We start from the raw sequence: 17,084 nt of genomic DNA on the forward strand, positions 1-17,084 counted from the left end.
GAACTTTAAGCACACAAAGTGCGAAGATAGCCAATAGACTTTGATGATTAATTTTTTATTGTAAGTGAACACTTTAATGTTAAGTTGAATATGAAATTCAGTAATAATATATGATTCTTAATCGTATAATTTACATCTTTTGTAAATAAAAATAAGAACTTGTATCAATCGAATCAGTGATCACATTAAGACAAGGTTTTTTGTCATTTCAAAGGTGTTTGGTTGTATGATTTTAAAGTGTTTTTGAAACTTGAAAGCAAAAATAATAAATAAAAAAAAACTATATAATTACTAAACGATTTGTAGTCTAGTATCATGAGTAGTTTGAAAAATACCTCTCCTTCAAACGAAAAATATAGATTGAAAAGTAAAGTAGAGAGTTGTAAATTAGCTGTTCTAGAAAAACGGATATCAGTTTTATTACAAACAGAAAGTAAAAAAGTAATATTTTTGATATTTTCTTATGAAATGACAATAGATTTGAAGCTTAGGGGGTTTCTGGTAATAAATAGAAAAGGAAAGAACAAGAAACAATGTTTGACAATTAAAGATATAAACAAGGTTTAGACCAAAAGCTCTTCAACCGATTTTTGCATCTGCAATCCACCGGTAATGGCGCCCCCTTCTTCTCCATCCACGTTCACCTGCAAAAACCTCTTCGCAATAACCCTAATCATCGTCTTCCTCCTTTCTTGCTGTACCCGCAGTCCACGAGTACAAGCCCTTAAAGCACCAATCAGACCACAAGACATACTCCCACTTTTACCCCGCCAAGTTTCATGGCCTATTCTCAACACTTTCCGAGGCGCCGCCGATCTTCTGCCGAGCTTCGTCGGAGCAGCGGCTATTGCAAATAATTCGTTGTTGCATTGGAAAGGGTCTTGCTTTTATGAGAACACTGCGTGGTTAGAGCTTCATAACAAAAGTGGTAGTGAATTTGGTGGAGGCACTCTTCATATTAAGGTCTATTCCCTTTTTCATCCTCTATGAATTGTTGATCGCTTTTGATTTGGATAATTCGTGATTGACATGTACGTTATTGGTTTCTCAATCCTGTAACAATTTAGCGGTTTCTTCTTTTTCAAATTTCTTTGAGGGAGAATATATTCATTTAATTTGATCTTTCGAGGTAAAACTAAGTTCTATGTCGAGGGTTTTCTCTAAAGCTCTATGCTCTGAGATATTGGAAAGCTGTTGAGTTTATTTGGTTCAAATTAAAGTTTTAGGAGGTGTTTAGATGTGATTTCTGATTGTTTAAACCCTAAATAATGACCACAATCATAATTATAATCAGTTTTTGACAATTTTAGATCTCCAAAGTCCAAACACCCCTTTATACGTGTTATTTGAAATTTGAGAAGTGATTATATGGATAAGCATGTGGTGCTATCAATTGTTCTGTTTCTCATCAATTTGGTGACTAAAGATCAAGACTTTTGAAAAAATGTGTGGCAAGGAAAAATATCCTTTATTGGAAGTTAGTGGATTATGAATGTGATGAAAAAGCTTCTGCTTCCAATATTTTAGGTAAAGGGATTATGATGATGATTTCTTCATTAATTTAAGATCAAAAGATAATCAAATTTAGAATAAAAGGTAAGAAGTTGCCTGGAAGAAAATGATTATTGAGATGAATTTAAAGTTATTTATCCTAGCTTTAATCACCTGATTATCATGTTCTTAGTTTCGAATTAAGATGTTTTTTTTTTTTGACTTAATGTTTTAAATACAACTTAATTGATAACGTCAAGAAAAAGGAGACTTTCCTCATCAAGTCCTAACTTTTTACAGATTTTCCCTAAACCCTATACCCTAAATGACGTTGCTTTTGATTTCGGATTATGTTTATCCCGTGTTTTGAATTGATGTTACTTTCTTCATTTCTTTAGGTAAGCAAGGCACACAGTTGGACATGTATGGATATTTACGTCTTTGCCACTCCATATCGTGTGACATGGGACTACTATTTCATATCCCGTGACCACACCCTTGAGTTTGATGAGTGGGGAGGGAAAGCTGAGTATGAATACGTAAGTTAATAGATTCACTTACTATTGTGATGGCCAAAATACCAAAAAAAAAAAAAAAAGCATTTGTACTTTCTCCATTTTATCAATTTAGCCACTTAACTACTATTTGTAATGATTAAACAATTATATTGTTCAAAAAAACCATTTTCCTAGACGTGGTTTGGATATATTGGCAAAGTACAATATTAAAAAAAAAAAAACAACAGTCTATGTTTAAACTCTAAATGTTAAAAATGGTGAAAGTACATTGTCATTTTTTGTATTTCATTTATATTGCACAAACTCATACCATTAGCAATTATATCTCTTTATTTTCAAAAGGTAAAACGTAAAGGAGTTTCAATTTTCCTGATGGAAGCTGGGATGATAGGAACCCTAGAAGCATTATGGGAGGTTTTCCCCCTTTTTACAAACACTGGATGGGGGGAAACTTCTAATCTTGCTTTTCTCAAAAAACATATGGGAGCTAATTTTGAAGAAAGATCCGGGCCATTTGTAACAAATGTTACGGTTGATGATATACACTCGGGTGACTTTCTTGCAATATCAAAGATCCGTGGGCGATGGGGCGGGTTTGAGACCCTTGAAAAATGGGTATCCGGGGCGTATGCGGGTCATTCTGCTGTTTGCTTGAGGGACCCGGATGGGAATCTATGGGTCGGGGAATCTGGACATGAAGATGATGAGGTAAAATGTGCAATTTTGACCCATTTACCAAAAAGTGAGTCGATTTTGGGTTATGTAAATTTGGTAAAAATAAAACGGGTGAAAAGTTAAAACTCGGGAAAAAATGAAACACGTTGAAACTTGAAAGTTGCCCAACGTGTATTTAAATCTTACAACCTCCTAAATTGTTTTATTCAAGAAAAAAGATCAAAATTAAAGAAATAATCTTAAAATGACAAAAATAACCTATTTTTGTAATTTGATTGTAGGGTCAAGATGTAATTGCTTTATTGCCATGGGACGAATGGTGGGAGTTTGAGGTGACAAAAGATGATTCTAATCCTCATATTGCATTGCTTCCTTTACATCCCGATCTTCGCTCAAAGTTTAATGAGACTGCAGCATGGGAGTATGCACAAAGCATGATAGGGTTGCCATATGGTTATCATAATTTAATATTTAGCTGGATAGACACCATCAGCGATAACTACCCACCACCGTTGGATGCTAATCTGGTACCAAATTACCTTAATGGCCCATTTAACTATTACACAGAACAAGATAGAACAAAACAAAACAGGTTGTATTGTATTTGGCTTGCAATGGACTCGGTCCCATCCCAGACCAGGCTCATTAAGACAAAGGTTGTACTTTTTTGTCAATAAGACAAAGGTTGTACTTTTTTGTCAATAAGACAAAAGTTGTACTTTTTGTGCTGTCTAAAAAAAAGTAGAACAAGGTGGGACATTGATAGACTCTTGTCCCATCGACATTAGTCTAGTGGGCCAATGCATGTCAAATGCAGTATAACTTTTTGTCATTTTTGTCATGTCATGTTTAGTGGGCCATTCTTTATTTTTGAGTGCTTTAATTAATATTTTTTTTATCATGGTATAGGTTGCTTCAGTTATGACCGTGTGGAATCAACTGCAGCCTGCATATGCAGCTAATATGTGGAACGAAGCCTTGAATAAGCGGCTTGGTACTAAGGTGGGCCGGTGATGAGAAGGGCATTCACGTCTTTTACACACGAGAGATTAAGAGAGAGAGTCCATGTCCCACCTTGTTTCACCTTTTTGGGTTGGATAAAAAATTACAACTTTTGTCTCATTGACATCAGTCTCAACCCTAGCATGAAAAGTCATATCGTAACAGATGGGGCCTACATTATGTTACTTGGAGTTTTCATTATATCGTTTTATATTTGTGTATTTTGATTTTGGTTTATTCCTTTCTCCACAGGGTCTTGATCTTCCGGATATTTTAGTCGAAGTTGAAAAGCGTGGTTCGTCTTTTGCTGAATTATTGACTATTCCCGAACAAGATGACTGGGTTTATGCTGATGGAAAGTCAACTTCTTGTGTTGCTTTTGTCCTTGAAATGTATAAGGAAGCCGGACTTTTTGGGAATCTTGCAAGTGAAATCCAAGTTACCGAGTTCACAGTGAGTCGTTTAATATCAGAGCATGATTTATACATGTAAATAAATTAAATTGTCTGCCATCAACCAATCTCAATGCCCAAAAAAAAAGGAAGACGTTGTAATGATGTTGGGAAAATGGTCTCAAAAATCACAAACAACACGCCCAACAAAAAATAATGGAGAAATAAGAACACAAGAATGTATATGACTAAGTCATAAATTGAACAAAAACTATGATGAGCCTCAAAGAGAGAACAAATTTTACAATTACATAGACTAATCTCTCAAGCCAACCCCACACTCTCCAAAAATTTAACTTGCCCTTTCGACACTCTAAAACAAAAGAAAAGAAATGAATCAAATAGTTAGTAGTATATTTTAATTGGGGCACTTTAGGGAACCAAAACACTAGGCCTTTTATATGCATGGAGTCCACTCCACCTTTTCATGTTCCTTTTCCATCAATGGGTTCTTGCCTCTTTTATCCCTAAAGAAAGCATGTGGGGATGTATATATTTAACTTTTTTTGTTTATGCAGATAAAGGATGCATACATGCTCAACTTTTTTGAAGACGATTTGAGTCGTTTGCCAAAGTGGTGTAACGAAGGGGACACAGTAGAGCTTCCATTTTGTCAAATCAAAGGCAAGTATCGAATGGAACTTCCCGGATACAATACTATGAATCCGTACCCTTATATGACCGAAAACTGCCCATCACTACCCCCGGACTATTTTAGGCCGGAATACTGCTAAAGCAACGAGTTTTTGTCTTCATTTGATGGTGTTGTCGTATAAATGGTAGGCATAATGTTAGGATCCTAATTCGCTTATCCTTTTTAGGGTCATGAAACATGGATACATACATTAGACAAAAGTCATAACATGAAGCACTTGTAGTTGTATATAATTTGATTATGTTAGACACATGGAGTAGTAGATTGTTTATTGTAATTCTACTGCTCGAGTGTAATGAATTTTATGTATAAAGATCCATCTTTTATACCTATAAAATTTGGAGGGGGTATCATCTATTTATTGATGTACTTTGGTTGAGTGAAATCCTAAAAATGAAGTTTCGGCTTCATTTTAGAACCAAACTGTATCGATAACATGTATTACCAATTGAAACATGATTGCATACTTGTGGCAGTTATGTAAATAGGTCAAACAGTGAAACATTGTTGCATGAATAAGTAAACAAATAAGTGATTATAGAATGAAACATGGTTGTATTTCTCTTCTAAGAAACCACTTGTTGCATAAATTGAGAAAAAGATTAAAGAGAAGTGTATTTCGATCATTTCAAAGAACAATAACAATTAGATGTTGATTGTTTCATGCCAGCAAATCAAGCAATAACAACAGTAACAGGGAATAGCTTAGTATGTGAACCCAAAAGCACAACACAATTCTCTTTTCAAGAAACATGATTACCATATTTGGTATACACGACACAACAATCATTTGGATTACATACACATTAAAACTACAGATCACAATTTATAATCAAATTCTCATTCTGCCTTTGCTGAAAAATGATTACCTCCAGTGACAATCTTGTACAGATAAAATGCTGTCATCACTCCACTGCAACAAGATACAAAACATACAGCAACTTCATTAGAAAACTATATACATGACGGAGACTAAAAGTATATCTTATTTCACTTAATGGTTGTTTCTTTTCTCTTTTTACCCATCCCGTATTTGTAAAGTGGCTGAATGGGTATACAACATTTTGTTGTATACAAAATGTGGTATACATAAAGTTTGTTTTTTAATAAAAAAACAGTCTGAACGAGACTAGATGATCATTTTATCCATACATTGCAAAAAAACAAAATCCACAATATTCATTGGGAGGAAAAAAGAAGGCAGATATGTAAAGCGTTAGTGTCTTTAATACATTGAGACAGGTTTTTATTGGCTTAGCCATTAATTCATTTTGTTCAGATTAAGTCAAAAAAAGAAACAACCTTATATAGTCATCCAGATTAAGTGCTTGACACATTAAGTCAAAAAGAAACAACCCCTTAATCTCATAAGCTATATATGAGTTTTTTTTTGGACTTAATATCATCCAAAACATGAGAAATTTTCCAAATTATGTTACCTGATACCAGCAACAACACCAGCAGGCATTATCTTCCCAGTTTCAGTGTATCGTTGTCCCATAACCCATGTAAGAGCAGCAGCAATAACTGAGATATCAATTCACCAAACATGTTAACAAGCTATCTTTTACCAAACAATAAGGTAATATTTCCATCTGTGAAGTGATTTTTTCCACATCAGACATGGCATAAGTGATATTTGTGTTACCACAAAGGTACAAACTCTTTTGGGGGTTTTACAAACAAATTTAGATGGTATGTTTTGGATCCATCAAATTAGGCATTTCATCGAACACTTTCTATGCGCATATATTTTTAGGAACGTGTTACTTACCAGTTTCAAGAATCAAACCAAACCATGAGTTCTTCCGCTTGTGGAATGCATTGAGAGTCAGATACGATGCGAGAAACAGCAATAGTCCAGTGCCCACACCACCAGCCAACGACGTCGTGCTCCCTTTTCTAGCAAACCCAATAATCCCACCGCAGAACACTATAATCCCGTAGGGAATTGTGAAGCAAAAATCATGCATTTTCGAGTGTAACAAGATTAGGAATTTAGTGGATCTAGGAAGAAGATTAGGGTTTTCAGCGATCGCGATCGAAGATCTTTAAAGGGTTTGATTTGAATAGATGGATTTGAGAAAGTCTCCCAAGAATCGATATCTAGAAGGTCAACGTTTCTGTTTTGCAGTGGTTAGCTTACCGCGGCAAAAAGACTATTTGGTCGAATTTATCCTTTTTGTTTGCTCGTGATTTTTGGTCAAAATTATCCCAGTGTTTCAAATGTTAAATTTTCCTTGTAATTTCAGAGCTATTTTTATTAAAAAAAAAAAAAAAAAAAGAATGGGTATATGATACTTTTTGCACTACCGATTACAAATTGTTTTTTGATGGACTATAATTTTCAAATTATATATTTAACAAGTGATTATTTATTTAATAATATTTAAGAAATCATTATGAATTTTGCACTAACGATTACAAATTGTTTTTTGATGGTCGTTATATTATAAAAACCTTTCATGGATTTATTATATATTAAGTATATTTCACGTGTATTAATGTTTTTTGTAATATATTAGGTTTTTGATCTTCTTCTTGGGTCTTGTGAGATGTGAACATTTAAAAGAGATTTTGTAATTCGCAATTGGACACATTTCACAATTGATAGTCATTTAATATGAATAGTCAAGAAAAGATCAATTTATTAGATAGATTTATACCATTTTGGTTAGTTGTGTTAATTATCCAAATAATATAGTAAACATATAATGTATTAAGGTTAATATCGTAAATTCGAGTAATGCAAGTGGGCAACCGACGTAGGGGTGGGATTGGTCCTCTTGTTACGGTAGAACCTTCTTTATTAGGTAAAGTGAGTAGCCACGTTATAAAGTTCAACTGAAATTTTCAGATTAAGTGAATCACATAATTAGTCCCTTAACCATTCTCTTCCTTCCACTTTTGCACCTCAAAAGATTCATTTAGCACCCTTAACTATCACATACTTGTTAAGATTTGGTATATCATTAAAGAAAGAGATTATTCTGTGTTAAGATATGTTTGGTTATTAGATAGATCAAGCAGCAAAATACTTATATATTTCAAACTATAATATATCAAGCACTTCCATCATATGGATAAGCATTACAAATAGCAGATACAGGTGCTACAAGTCATGATGATATTGTCATTAGATGTATTGAAGGTTTGATGACATCATTCTTAAATCTGTCAAAGTGGTGATTTTATAGTCTTGCGTAAACTTCTAACAACATACAATGTTTTTGTTTGATGACACTAAAAGATCAACAAAACATATATGAAATTTATATTTAAAAAAAAAGTACCATTTTGGCAACATTTATTACACAAGACTGAAGAACATAACAGAACAAATATTGCAATACAATTATAAAAAAAAAAACATTGCAAACACCATAAGGTGACAGATAAATCTAAGAATGGCCTTAAAAAGAACATACAAAACACAAGAAACAGAAATGGAAACAGAAACTAAATAAAAGATTATGAATTCATAAGGTCAAATTACCAACAAGAGTACAAAAAACATCCATAAAAATCTAAAAAAAAAACAACGAAAAATCAGTACAAAAAATCCAAAATTACAACAACACAAGCCCAAGTTCAGATGATCTTAACATACTCTTAATCCTATAATTATACAAATAATAATGAAGCTTACCATCACCAGGTCCAAACTTCAACTCCTTCAAAAACCCTTCATTATGCATCACATCCAATGCATTAAAAACATCAAAATCCATCTGCTTCGCCACAATAAGTGCATCATTCATCAACTGAATCAATGGAGTCTTTGTTGCCACATTATAATAAGAATAAGCCGCTTTCAAATTCGAATGATTCGGGTGTCCAAGAATCGAAGATGGCAAACTGTAAAAACTACAAAAATCAGTCACTTCATGAGTCTCTTGACTTTCAACCACAAAACTATCAACAACACCTTCTTTAGGAACAATCCAATGTTCTACATCCATCTCATCAAAATCAGGTGCCACAACAAACTCCAGTAGATAAGTTTTCAACAGCCTTGTGACACTAGGAACATCACGAAGCTCCATTTTTCTAAATCCGGGTGTCAGGGGCGAATCGGGTAATTTATAAAGTTTCATTGTTCTACTCATGGTCATCCTAGGACCGAGTCTTGAAAACCCAACATCGATAAGTTTTTTAGGGTTTAAAGATCTGTGCCAATATTGACATGAAGTTATGGGAGTAGGAAGAACTACTCCAGCAGTGTAAGCAGCTTGCCAGATGTTTTCCAAATGTACCCTTCGTGTAACCTCTTTGATCATAACAGGGGCTAATCTTTTTGACCTGAGTTTCTTGTGAACACACAAGAAGTTGACTTCTGCCATTGTTATGATCTCGTTTTGAACTCGGATTTTGGCGGGGATTCCGGTTATGAAAGCAACTAACTTTTTTGATGATTTGACACGTACGCCTATGTGCCAGGTTTTGAAGTAGCCAGGAGGGTGTAGGGCCCACTGGAGAAACTCTTTGGAGTAATTGAATCTGAACATGTTTTCATCATCTTCTACATAGTTGTTTGAGAGGAGGTTGTAGACTTCAAGACATGTTTCTTCAGAGTTCATATCACAAGTGACCCATTCGTAAAGATTTGGAAGATTGTAGGGTTCTTGTTTGACTTCAGATAATGGTGTTGGGGGTTCGATTGGGCCTTCAGGTAAGCTAGTGTCGCGTAAATCTTTGAATTGTCCTACGGGTTGTGTTTCCCAGAACTTGTGCCTTTGTGAAACAGAGAGGGTTTCTTGAATCTCTCTTGATAATTCATCAATTGGTGCTGATTCGGTTTTGATGATCTCTGAATTTTGATTGGTGGTATCATCGTTAACTGAACCATTGTCTGCCATTGTCAGCTGAACCCTAGATTTAATTGGAAGATGAACATATTAAAATTGGACCAAAATCATGCCAAAAGAGAAGGAAAAGAAAATTCGGCAGTGATTTCAGAAGCCAAATCTAACAATTTTGAATGCTCATAACATCAACATTTTTATCCGCTTGACTTGGTTTACAAGTCGAGTTAGTTGTCAAATTTTCTCCAAATTTAACGAATCGATTTCATTTTCAAAAGCTACTCCCTCGATATCACAATCAAGTACATCTATATCTTTCCACCGATAAATCTAAAACGATACAAGTTCTCATTAGTTGAGAAAATTCAAAAAATTATGCACATATGAACGATCTTCGGAAATCGGAACTAACAGTGCAGAGCAATCGAAACAAGAAACAAGATAACATATTATGAAATTCGGAACCATTTTGATCAACTGAAATTGCTTGTAACGAAGTGAACAAAGAAGATTGAAATTACCGTTGGTGCAGACCTGAAGTTGATCAAGCGATCGGAGATATGCAGAGCTTTAATGGTTGAATGCTCAGGCGACGGCAGGCAGCTGAAAATAGCCCTAGCGGCAAATCTGAGGGAATATATACGCAATCACATTACACTAGTACGACACATCGAGATTCGAGGGTAGTTTCGTAAATTAACAAGTTAGCCGGTTTACTTATTCCCCGGCCCGCCCACTTTGGGCCCGTTTATCATTCAAGTCAATATTTTTTTTATTAATATATCCTTACTTAATATTTATCCTTATTCTATATGATTTATCATTATTTAAATGTAAGTTATCAGTTGACATAAATATGTAAATACTTAAATAATGATAAAATAATTATATGGATGTAATTTTTTAAATATTTGATATTTTTATATTTTGAAAGTTTTGATAATTAATTTTTTATAGTATAAATTACTATAAAATATATTTATTTTTATTTGTACATTTAAATAGATAAATAGCTATTCAAAAAATAATAGAAATTTGATAACTATCAAAAAACTTTTTTCAAATAGTAGAAAGTTGTATATACTGTTGGAGATGTTGTAAGCCATAACCCATAACTATTTTTTTCTAAATGGGAGAGTGCATAAAATAATATTATGTGTTTTTTTCTATATAAATAGTATATTTTACTAAATCGATGAAAAAATCATTACTTTTTTCAATAATTTTCTTTCATGGGTATAAAATCATATGCCTTTTTTCAATAATGATTGTCATGTGATATTACATAGACACTGCATATCAAAATAAAAATTGATTTTTTTATTATAAGAGCACACACATCCATGATGTTTGCAAATCAATTGCAAATGTCACATGTGTATGTATAATGCTTGGTGGAAAAGTTAATATATTGATCTAAAAACTAATACATATCAAGTGGATGAAAAGTTAATATATTGATTAAAAATAATTGATCTTTATTTCCCTCACATAACCTGTATAGGTTGATTAAAAAATTAATAAATCACATTTGCAAGGCTTGCACAGGTTGAAAGATTAAGTCATGAAATATTGTTTGGTGGTATTGCAAAAGAATTTTGAAATGCCCTAGAATGGAAGGTCTAAGAATTCCAAAACATAATGTTTGTACATGAAAAAGTAAACAAATGACCAGTGAATTTTACTTGGGGTCAAATAAATGACAAAAAGAGTTTAATCAAGAGTTGTAAATGACGAACTCTTTTTATATATTACATTACATATGTCGTCTTCTTAAACCAACATTTTTCATGTATGGACATGGCCGCCAACAACAAGAGATAGCATCGTTCATCAACGATTGTAAACAACAAACTTTTTTCATATTTTATTGCATACAAATATAAAATGCTTTTCTTCAAATATCTTCAAATATGCAAGTTGATTCGTTCTTTGGCCATAATATATGAAAATGTGTTTTTTCTCAACTGTGCAAGTTGATTACGGAGTACATGACAAAACGAGTTATATTGTATTTTGAGTAAACTTGATAAGACTCAAACCCGTGACAACAAAAACTACAATCTTCTGTAAAAAGATATGCTCTTGGGACTGTAACTTTATCTCAAGACACTGCAATCGCATGCCTTTATATGTATGAAAATCATATTTTGTCCTTTAGAAACCATGTTAAACTCACTCGTATCTATTCATACATAATTGTATCATATATCTCGTTTGCTTCCGTTCTATATATTTGTTTTACATGTTAACTACAACGTTTTTTTGTATTGTAATCGGCACACATTGGACGAGACCGATGCCAATGTGACAAACACTGTAATTTTTTGTCTGACAAGGACACTCATCTCTCTCGTCTGTGAAAAGACATGAATGCCCTCCTCATCCTCATCGTATTTAACACCAAAAAGCTTGAACAAGTCCCGTGTAACATAACATAACATAACATAACATAACAGACAAAGCCTTTTACCAAATCAACTAACAACAAGAAGAAGAAGGCATATAACATATTTGATTGTTGGGGTTATGTAATTACACACAAGTATTAATAAATTACTAATACTATATAATACATGATAAACAAGTGTTGTCATGTATTTATTTACTTGTTAAGCTTGTTTTGTTTCCTTAGTAGCAACACAGTTTGAAGTGATTAAGGAGGTTATCCAGACCTCATCAGATTTCACAGGCTCATCATCATCATTCCTATGCCAACTCCAAAAGGCATGACTTGAGTTCACTATCTTCAACTCACCATGACCAAAACTCGCTTCACGAAACACTGACCATTCTGGCGATGGCTCCTTGTACCTGTCAAAGTTTCAGCAATGTACTTTATTTTTTACCCATAACACCAACCTGCTGACATTTCCATGCCAATAATAACCACCTACTTTATTTTTTACCCCGTAATTACATTTCTCTACCAATCTAGGCAATCTACTTTATCTGTTACATATTGCTATTAGCAATACATAAATGTTAGTACGTTGCTAATGGGTAAAGAATAGCAATCTACTTTATTTTTACCCACAAGAGCGACGTACTTACATTTAGGCTATGTTTTTGGTGGACTAGCTGATAAAAGATGACGTTTGATAAAACTAGCCGATAAGTTAGCTGAAATATATAAAAGGACATGTAGAAGATTGAGTTTTTTTTTTATAATTAATAAAGGGCATATTTGTAACAATGTAGTTACATTTCTTTACCAATAATAGCCATGTAACTTATCTATTACTCATAACAAACAACAGCATACTTATATTTTTACTCATAATAGCAAGATCCTTATGTTTCCCTGCTAATATGGGCAATGTACTTTTATTTTTTTTACATAATGCCATTACGAGTAAAGTAAGTACATTGCTATTATGGGTAAGAAATCATAAGTACATTGCCGTTATATGTTTAGAAATGTAAATGCATTGCTATTATGAGTAAAAAACAAATTACATTCTACAAGTTTCAAGTCTCAGTTTACATATTCCTTTCAATGGTAAAAAAAAAAAGATGTTAAGGTAAGGTACGTTGCTATTATGGGTAAGAAAATGTAAGTGAATTGCCTTTATTGAAAAAAAGAGTAAAGGGCGTTGCTATTTTCAGTTACTGAAAAAGGACTTACTTTTGTGCTAGCCCTTCTTTGTTTCCTCCATCTCCAATTGTCACGTGGACAGCACCACACGGGTTTGATTTCCCATTGTAAACGCGTTTCTAACAAGCAATAATCAGAAGGAAGTCAGTTTCAAATACTAAAGAAAAGTACAAAACTAGCAATAAGGGGCAGTTTGGTAAATCAAGTTGAAAGTTCAACCCAATGGCTCAAACCTCTTAATGGTCAAGAGAAGGTAATGTTGCTTAACCATTTAGAGGCAGTTCCAAGGCTTTTGATTCATTCAGAGGTTGCACCAAATGCCCTGAATGCTGACTGATTCAGATATTACCAAACAGCCCCTAAGGTTATAGGAGTAGTACCGTGCGTTCATAAGCATGCACATGGCCGGAAAAGACAAGATCAACACCAGCAGCATGAAGTAATGGCTCCATTGCTTCCATCATATCATCTCCTTCACCTTGATGAGCATAATTACTATTATACCATGGCACATGAAACAATGCAAGTAACCAAGGTGTCTTTTTTCGGTCTACTGTTGACAGATCTGCCTGTTGCCATAGATTCAACCCAATAACAGAAGACTATTTCTTTAGTTCAATGTCATCCCAAAAGAACATAAAAATATAAATCTCTTTCAAATTTATCATTAATAATAAAATAATAGGAATCAAAACACACACCTTCAACCAGTTGTATTGCTCAGAATTCACATCATAATCCGTATATGAACCAAGCATCACAACATGAGCCCCTGCAACTTCAAACGAATAATAAAGATTTGACATTGATCCACTTTCTTCATAAGGCATCTTCCATCTAGCATTATACGATTCAAACCCATCTTTAATAAACGGAATATTCTCTTTCTCATGATTCCCTTGTGTCACCATCCATGGCCTTGCACTTGCAAGTGACTCCACAAGCTCCCCAAATGTATCCCACTTGCTCTGAATATAATCAGCATAAGAAAGATCACCAGGGAGAAGATGAAGATCATATTGACATAAATCAATATGGTCCAAAGTTGACTTTGTCCACCCAGTTTGACCTAAATCACCAGCCACAGCTAATGTAATTGGGAACTCTGATGGTGGAGTTTTGAGACTGAACTCGGGTCCTTTTCCTCCACATTTGTAGTAGTAAACAGTGTTGTGTTCAAGTGGACCAATGACAGTGTGGTGGATTGTCCCTGAGGTGTAAAATAAGTAGCTATAAGAAGTACTTTCTCCATGACTTCTAGAGGTGTATTTTCCAGGTGATGTTCCATATTCAACAAGTGAAGGAGAAGATGATTTGCTTGTAATCCATGTAACACGAATGTGTTTGTCCCCTGCCAATGACACATGCACCTGAAATCACTGTATTTGTTAGCACTTGTCTCATTAATACAGAAGGATTTCTTATCTTTTATGTTTTCATCAATGAGGTCATCAAACATGAGTAAAATGTAGAGATAAGGACATAACAGTTAACAAAGACCCCTTTGAGATACTCGGTTGTAAAAGATTAGTATATGTGTCCTGGTTTTTCATGTTTTAATGCATGCTTCCACATAATCATAACATCCTTGATCATATACTAGTGTAACTTGTAGGAACTTTTTCTTCTATAGAGCCCACCATATGGCTCTCATCATTGCCTTCGTGTATTCTTTATACCCTTTTTAAAACGATTGAAAACTTAGGAAAAAACTTTTCTGTCCTTTATGTGTCAACAAGAAGGGTTGTGTTGTTTAAATCTGAGAAAAGTCACAAAACACAGCATTTTGCAAAATGGAGCTTGTAAGCACCATAAATGAAAGCTTTTCCATATACACCACACAACAACCAGGTGAAGAACAAGCATATCAAACAGATAGCAGAATTTACTAAAGTTATTACTAACAAGTAACAAACAGTGACATAATTTGAGTTCTTGAATGACCATTATATGGTAAGTACATTTACATTTTTCAACCTCAAATTTTAATCTGCAGAAGTGATTGCATGTATTTCCTAAGGATTAAAACAATACCTCTACACAATAATTTGGAGCATAACCATGTAAACTAGCAAATGACAGATCAAAAGCTAGATTCTTCGATATTTAATAAACAAATAACAACAGAATAATGGAAACGAAAAGGTAAAGTAGGTGCAACATAAAAAAATACAACATAAGTATTCGGTATCTCCGGGACAATCTGTTCAATCAACAGATGGATAACTATATGAAACACCTCGATCTACAAGAAGCATAAGATGACGAGCATAGTATTAAACAATACTAGAAAAAAAAGTAAGCAAATCAAACCTGTTGAGGTTGAGAGGAAGGCTTCGGATCCCACGGAAACTGTAAGTTCTTTCGAGGTGGTGGCCGGACGTAATCAGCAGCTACCGTTACGGCGTTGGCCACCACAACCACCGCCATCAACAGTAATAGTATTTTCAGCTTATTTGGCACCATTTTCAGCTGCGCTTTTTCGAACAGAGTGAATTCGACAGGTTTCATCTGGTCTGAATGAGACGCCATGTTCACTCCAAGTTCTATAGAAACTTACACATTTAACCCTTTATTATTGAAACTTTTCGAAATAGACCTTGTATTATGTATGGATTACAGCTTTTGTAAACTACCATCAATTATTGTCCAGCATAGAGCCAAATAGTCAATTTACTTTTGCTTTTTTTGCCCCCTTTATTATTATTGCTTTCTCTTTTTCAAACATTACTATTTAAATTAGATCATGATTAGTGTATTCTTTCACATTTTATTATAAAGGCGTTTAATATTGTTTATTTAAGGACAAATGATATAAAATTATTGTAGTTAGGTTTTAATCTATAAGCTATTTTCTGGTTTTTTGTATTAATAAAGTTATTTATAGTATTTATTATTTATATTTTAGCCAAAATTTTGTGACCATTTACACACTTACGTGTTTTTTTTGCCCCCTTTATTATTATTGCTTTCTCTTTTCCAAACATTACTATTTAAATTACATTATGATTAGTATTCTTTGACATTTATGAAAGGTTTTACGCATATTAACACAGTTCCATTAGCAACGGAACCATATAATAATTCTTTTTATGTGTTCATACAACCTATAAGGATCATATAATTTATTATATTATTATAACTACAAGAGTAGTAAAAATTACATACATATTTTACATCTATAAAATTTCTTGTTTTAGATCTTGTTCTTGCCACCTTGTTTTGATAATCGGGACCCAAATCAGAATTTCTCTAATGGAATCGTACTCAAGAGGCAAACACAACAACATTAAAACCTCCAAACAACTACTAGCACAAACCCTAAACAATTAGGGTTTTTGGAGCGGCTACGCGACGCGTGGAGGAAGCTACGTGGTGTATAATTGGAAAACCTTAAGGTTTTCGAGACTCGAGAACACCACCGAATGGGGAAGGGTTTTCGATGCTTTTCAACACTTCAAATCAGGTTCCAACTTCCAAGGGTCTCTAGTGGAAGGATTTGAACCCTAAGAGATAATTAACTGGCCACCACGTAATTATCCTTTATCTTTAGTGATTATTTGACTTTTAAGTTCTTACACGTAGACCCTTTTGGATCCATAAGTTTCATTCTAATTAATTAACAAACTATATCCATATAAGTATTTGTAATCCAATATTAGTTATTTTGCTATTATGTGTAACCTAAAATGTCTTTGTTATTATTAGAAATAATACAAATAATTATGGTTATACTGACAATACAATTAGCACGGTCAAAACATAAACATAATGTCATCCCACATTATTCCCTGTATAATGTCTCACAAATATTAAGTAAAAATTTCATTTTTCAAACAAATAAGACCCTTCATTCATTTGGTCAAAAACATAATCATAGTATAAAGT

General features: G+C 33.6%; 3 protein-coding genes and 1 pseudogene across 6 annotated transcripts; 1 reads left to right on the plus strand and 3 right to left on the minus strand.

The window, feature by feature from the left end:
- The first annotated feature begins 557 nt into the window (after positions 1 to 557).
- LOC145061006 (uncharacterized) lies at positions 558 to 5,150 on the plus strand. The gene is made up of 7 exons (XM_079008365.1): positions 558 to 963; positions 1,890 to 2,030; positions 2,352 to 2,717; positions 2,966 to 3,211; positions 3,594 to 3,686; positions 3,939 to 4,139; positions 4,657 to 5,150. The coding sequence occupies exons 1-7, from the start codon at positions 613 to 615 to the stop codon at positions 4,870 to 4,872; spliced, it is 1,614 nt and encodes a 537-aa protein (XP_078864491.1). The 5' UTR covers positions 558 to 612; the 3' UTR covers positions 4,873 to 5,150.
- A 269-nt stretch (positions 5,151 to 5,419) lies between these two features.
- On the minus strand, positions 5,420 to 6,942 carry LOC145061007 (Transmembrane proteins 14C). The gene is made up of 3 exons (XM_079008366.1): positions 6,568 to 6,942; positions 6,233 to 6,320; positions 5,420 to 5,706 (listed from the first exon to the last, which is right to left on the minus strand). Exons 1-3 carry the CDS (start codon positions 6,764 to 6,766, stop codon positions 5,634 to 5,636), a joined length of 360 nt encoding a protein of 119 aa, XP_078864492.1. The 5' UTR covers positions 6,767 to 6,942; the 3' UTR covers positions 5,420 to 5,633.
- Positions 6,943 to 8,240: 1,298 nt separating this feature from the next.
- On the minus strand, positions 8,241 to 10,242 carry LOC145062490 (glycylpeptide N-tetradecanoyltransferase 1 pseudogene; annotated as a pseudogene). 3 transcript variants are annotated; one of them, XR_013687579.1, is made up of 2 exons: positions 10,120 to 10,242; positions 8,241 to 9,665 (listed from the first exon to the last, which is right to left on the minus strand). The product of XR_013687579.1 is annotated as a glycylpeptide N-tetradecanoyltransferase 1 pseudogene, transcript variant X1 (transcript). The 3 variants fall into 3 exon arrangements; XR_013687580.1 differs by having other exon boundaries at positions 10,133 to 10,234; XR_013687581.1 differs by having other exon boundaries at positions 8,241 to 9,658; positions 10,120 to 10,223.
- A 1,768-nt stretch (positions 10,243 to 12,010) lies between these two features.
- PAP18 (purple acid phosphatase 18) lies at positions 12,011 to 15,743 on the minus strand. Its single transcript, XM_079009135.1, has 5 exons — positions 15,510 to 15,743; positions 13,898 to 14,566; positions 13,577 to 13,765; positions 13,227 to 13,315; positions 12,011 to 12,412 (listed from the first exon to the last, which is right to left on the minus strand). The coding sequence occupies exons 1-5, from the start codon at positions 15,726 to 15,728 to the stop codon at positions 12,211 to 12,213; spliced, it is 1,368 nt and encodes a 455-aa protein (XP_078865261.1). The 5' UTR covers positions 15,729 to 15,743; the 3' UTR covers positions 12,011 to 12,210.
- Positions 15,744 to 17,084: the final 1,341 nt, after the last annotated feature.

The sequence above is a fragment of the Lactuca serriola genome, chromosome 7 (genome assembly GCF_051521515.1).
Source record: "Lactuca serriola cultivar US96UC23 chromosome 7, Lser_US96UC23_V15, whole genome shotgun sequence".
Classification (NCBI taxonomy): domain Eukaryota; kingdom Viridiplantae; phylum Streptophyta; class Magnoliopsida; order Asterales; family Asteraceae; genus Lactuca; species Lactuca serriola.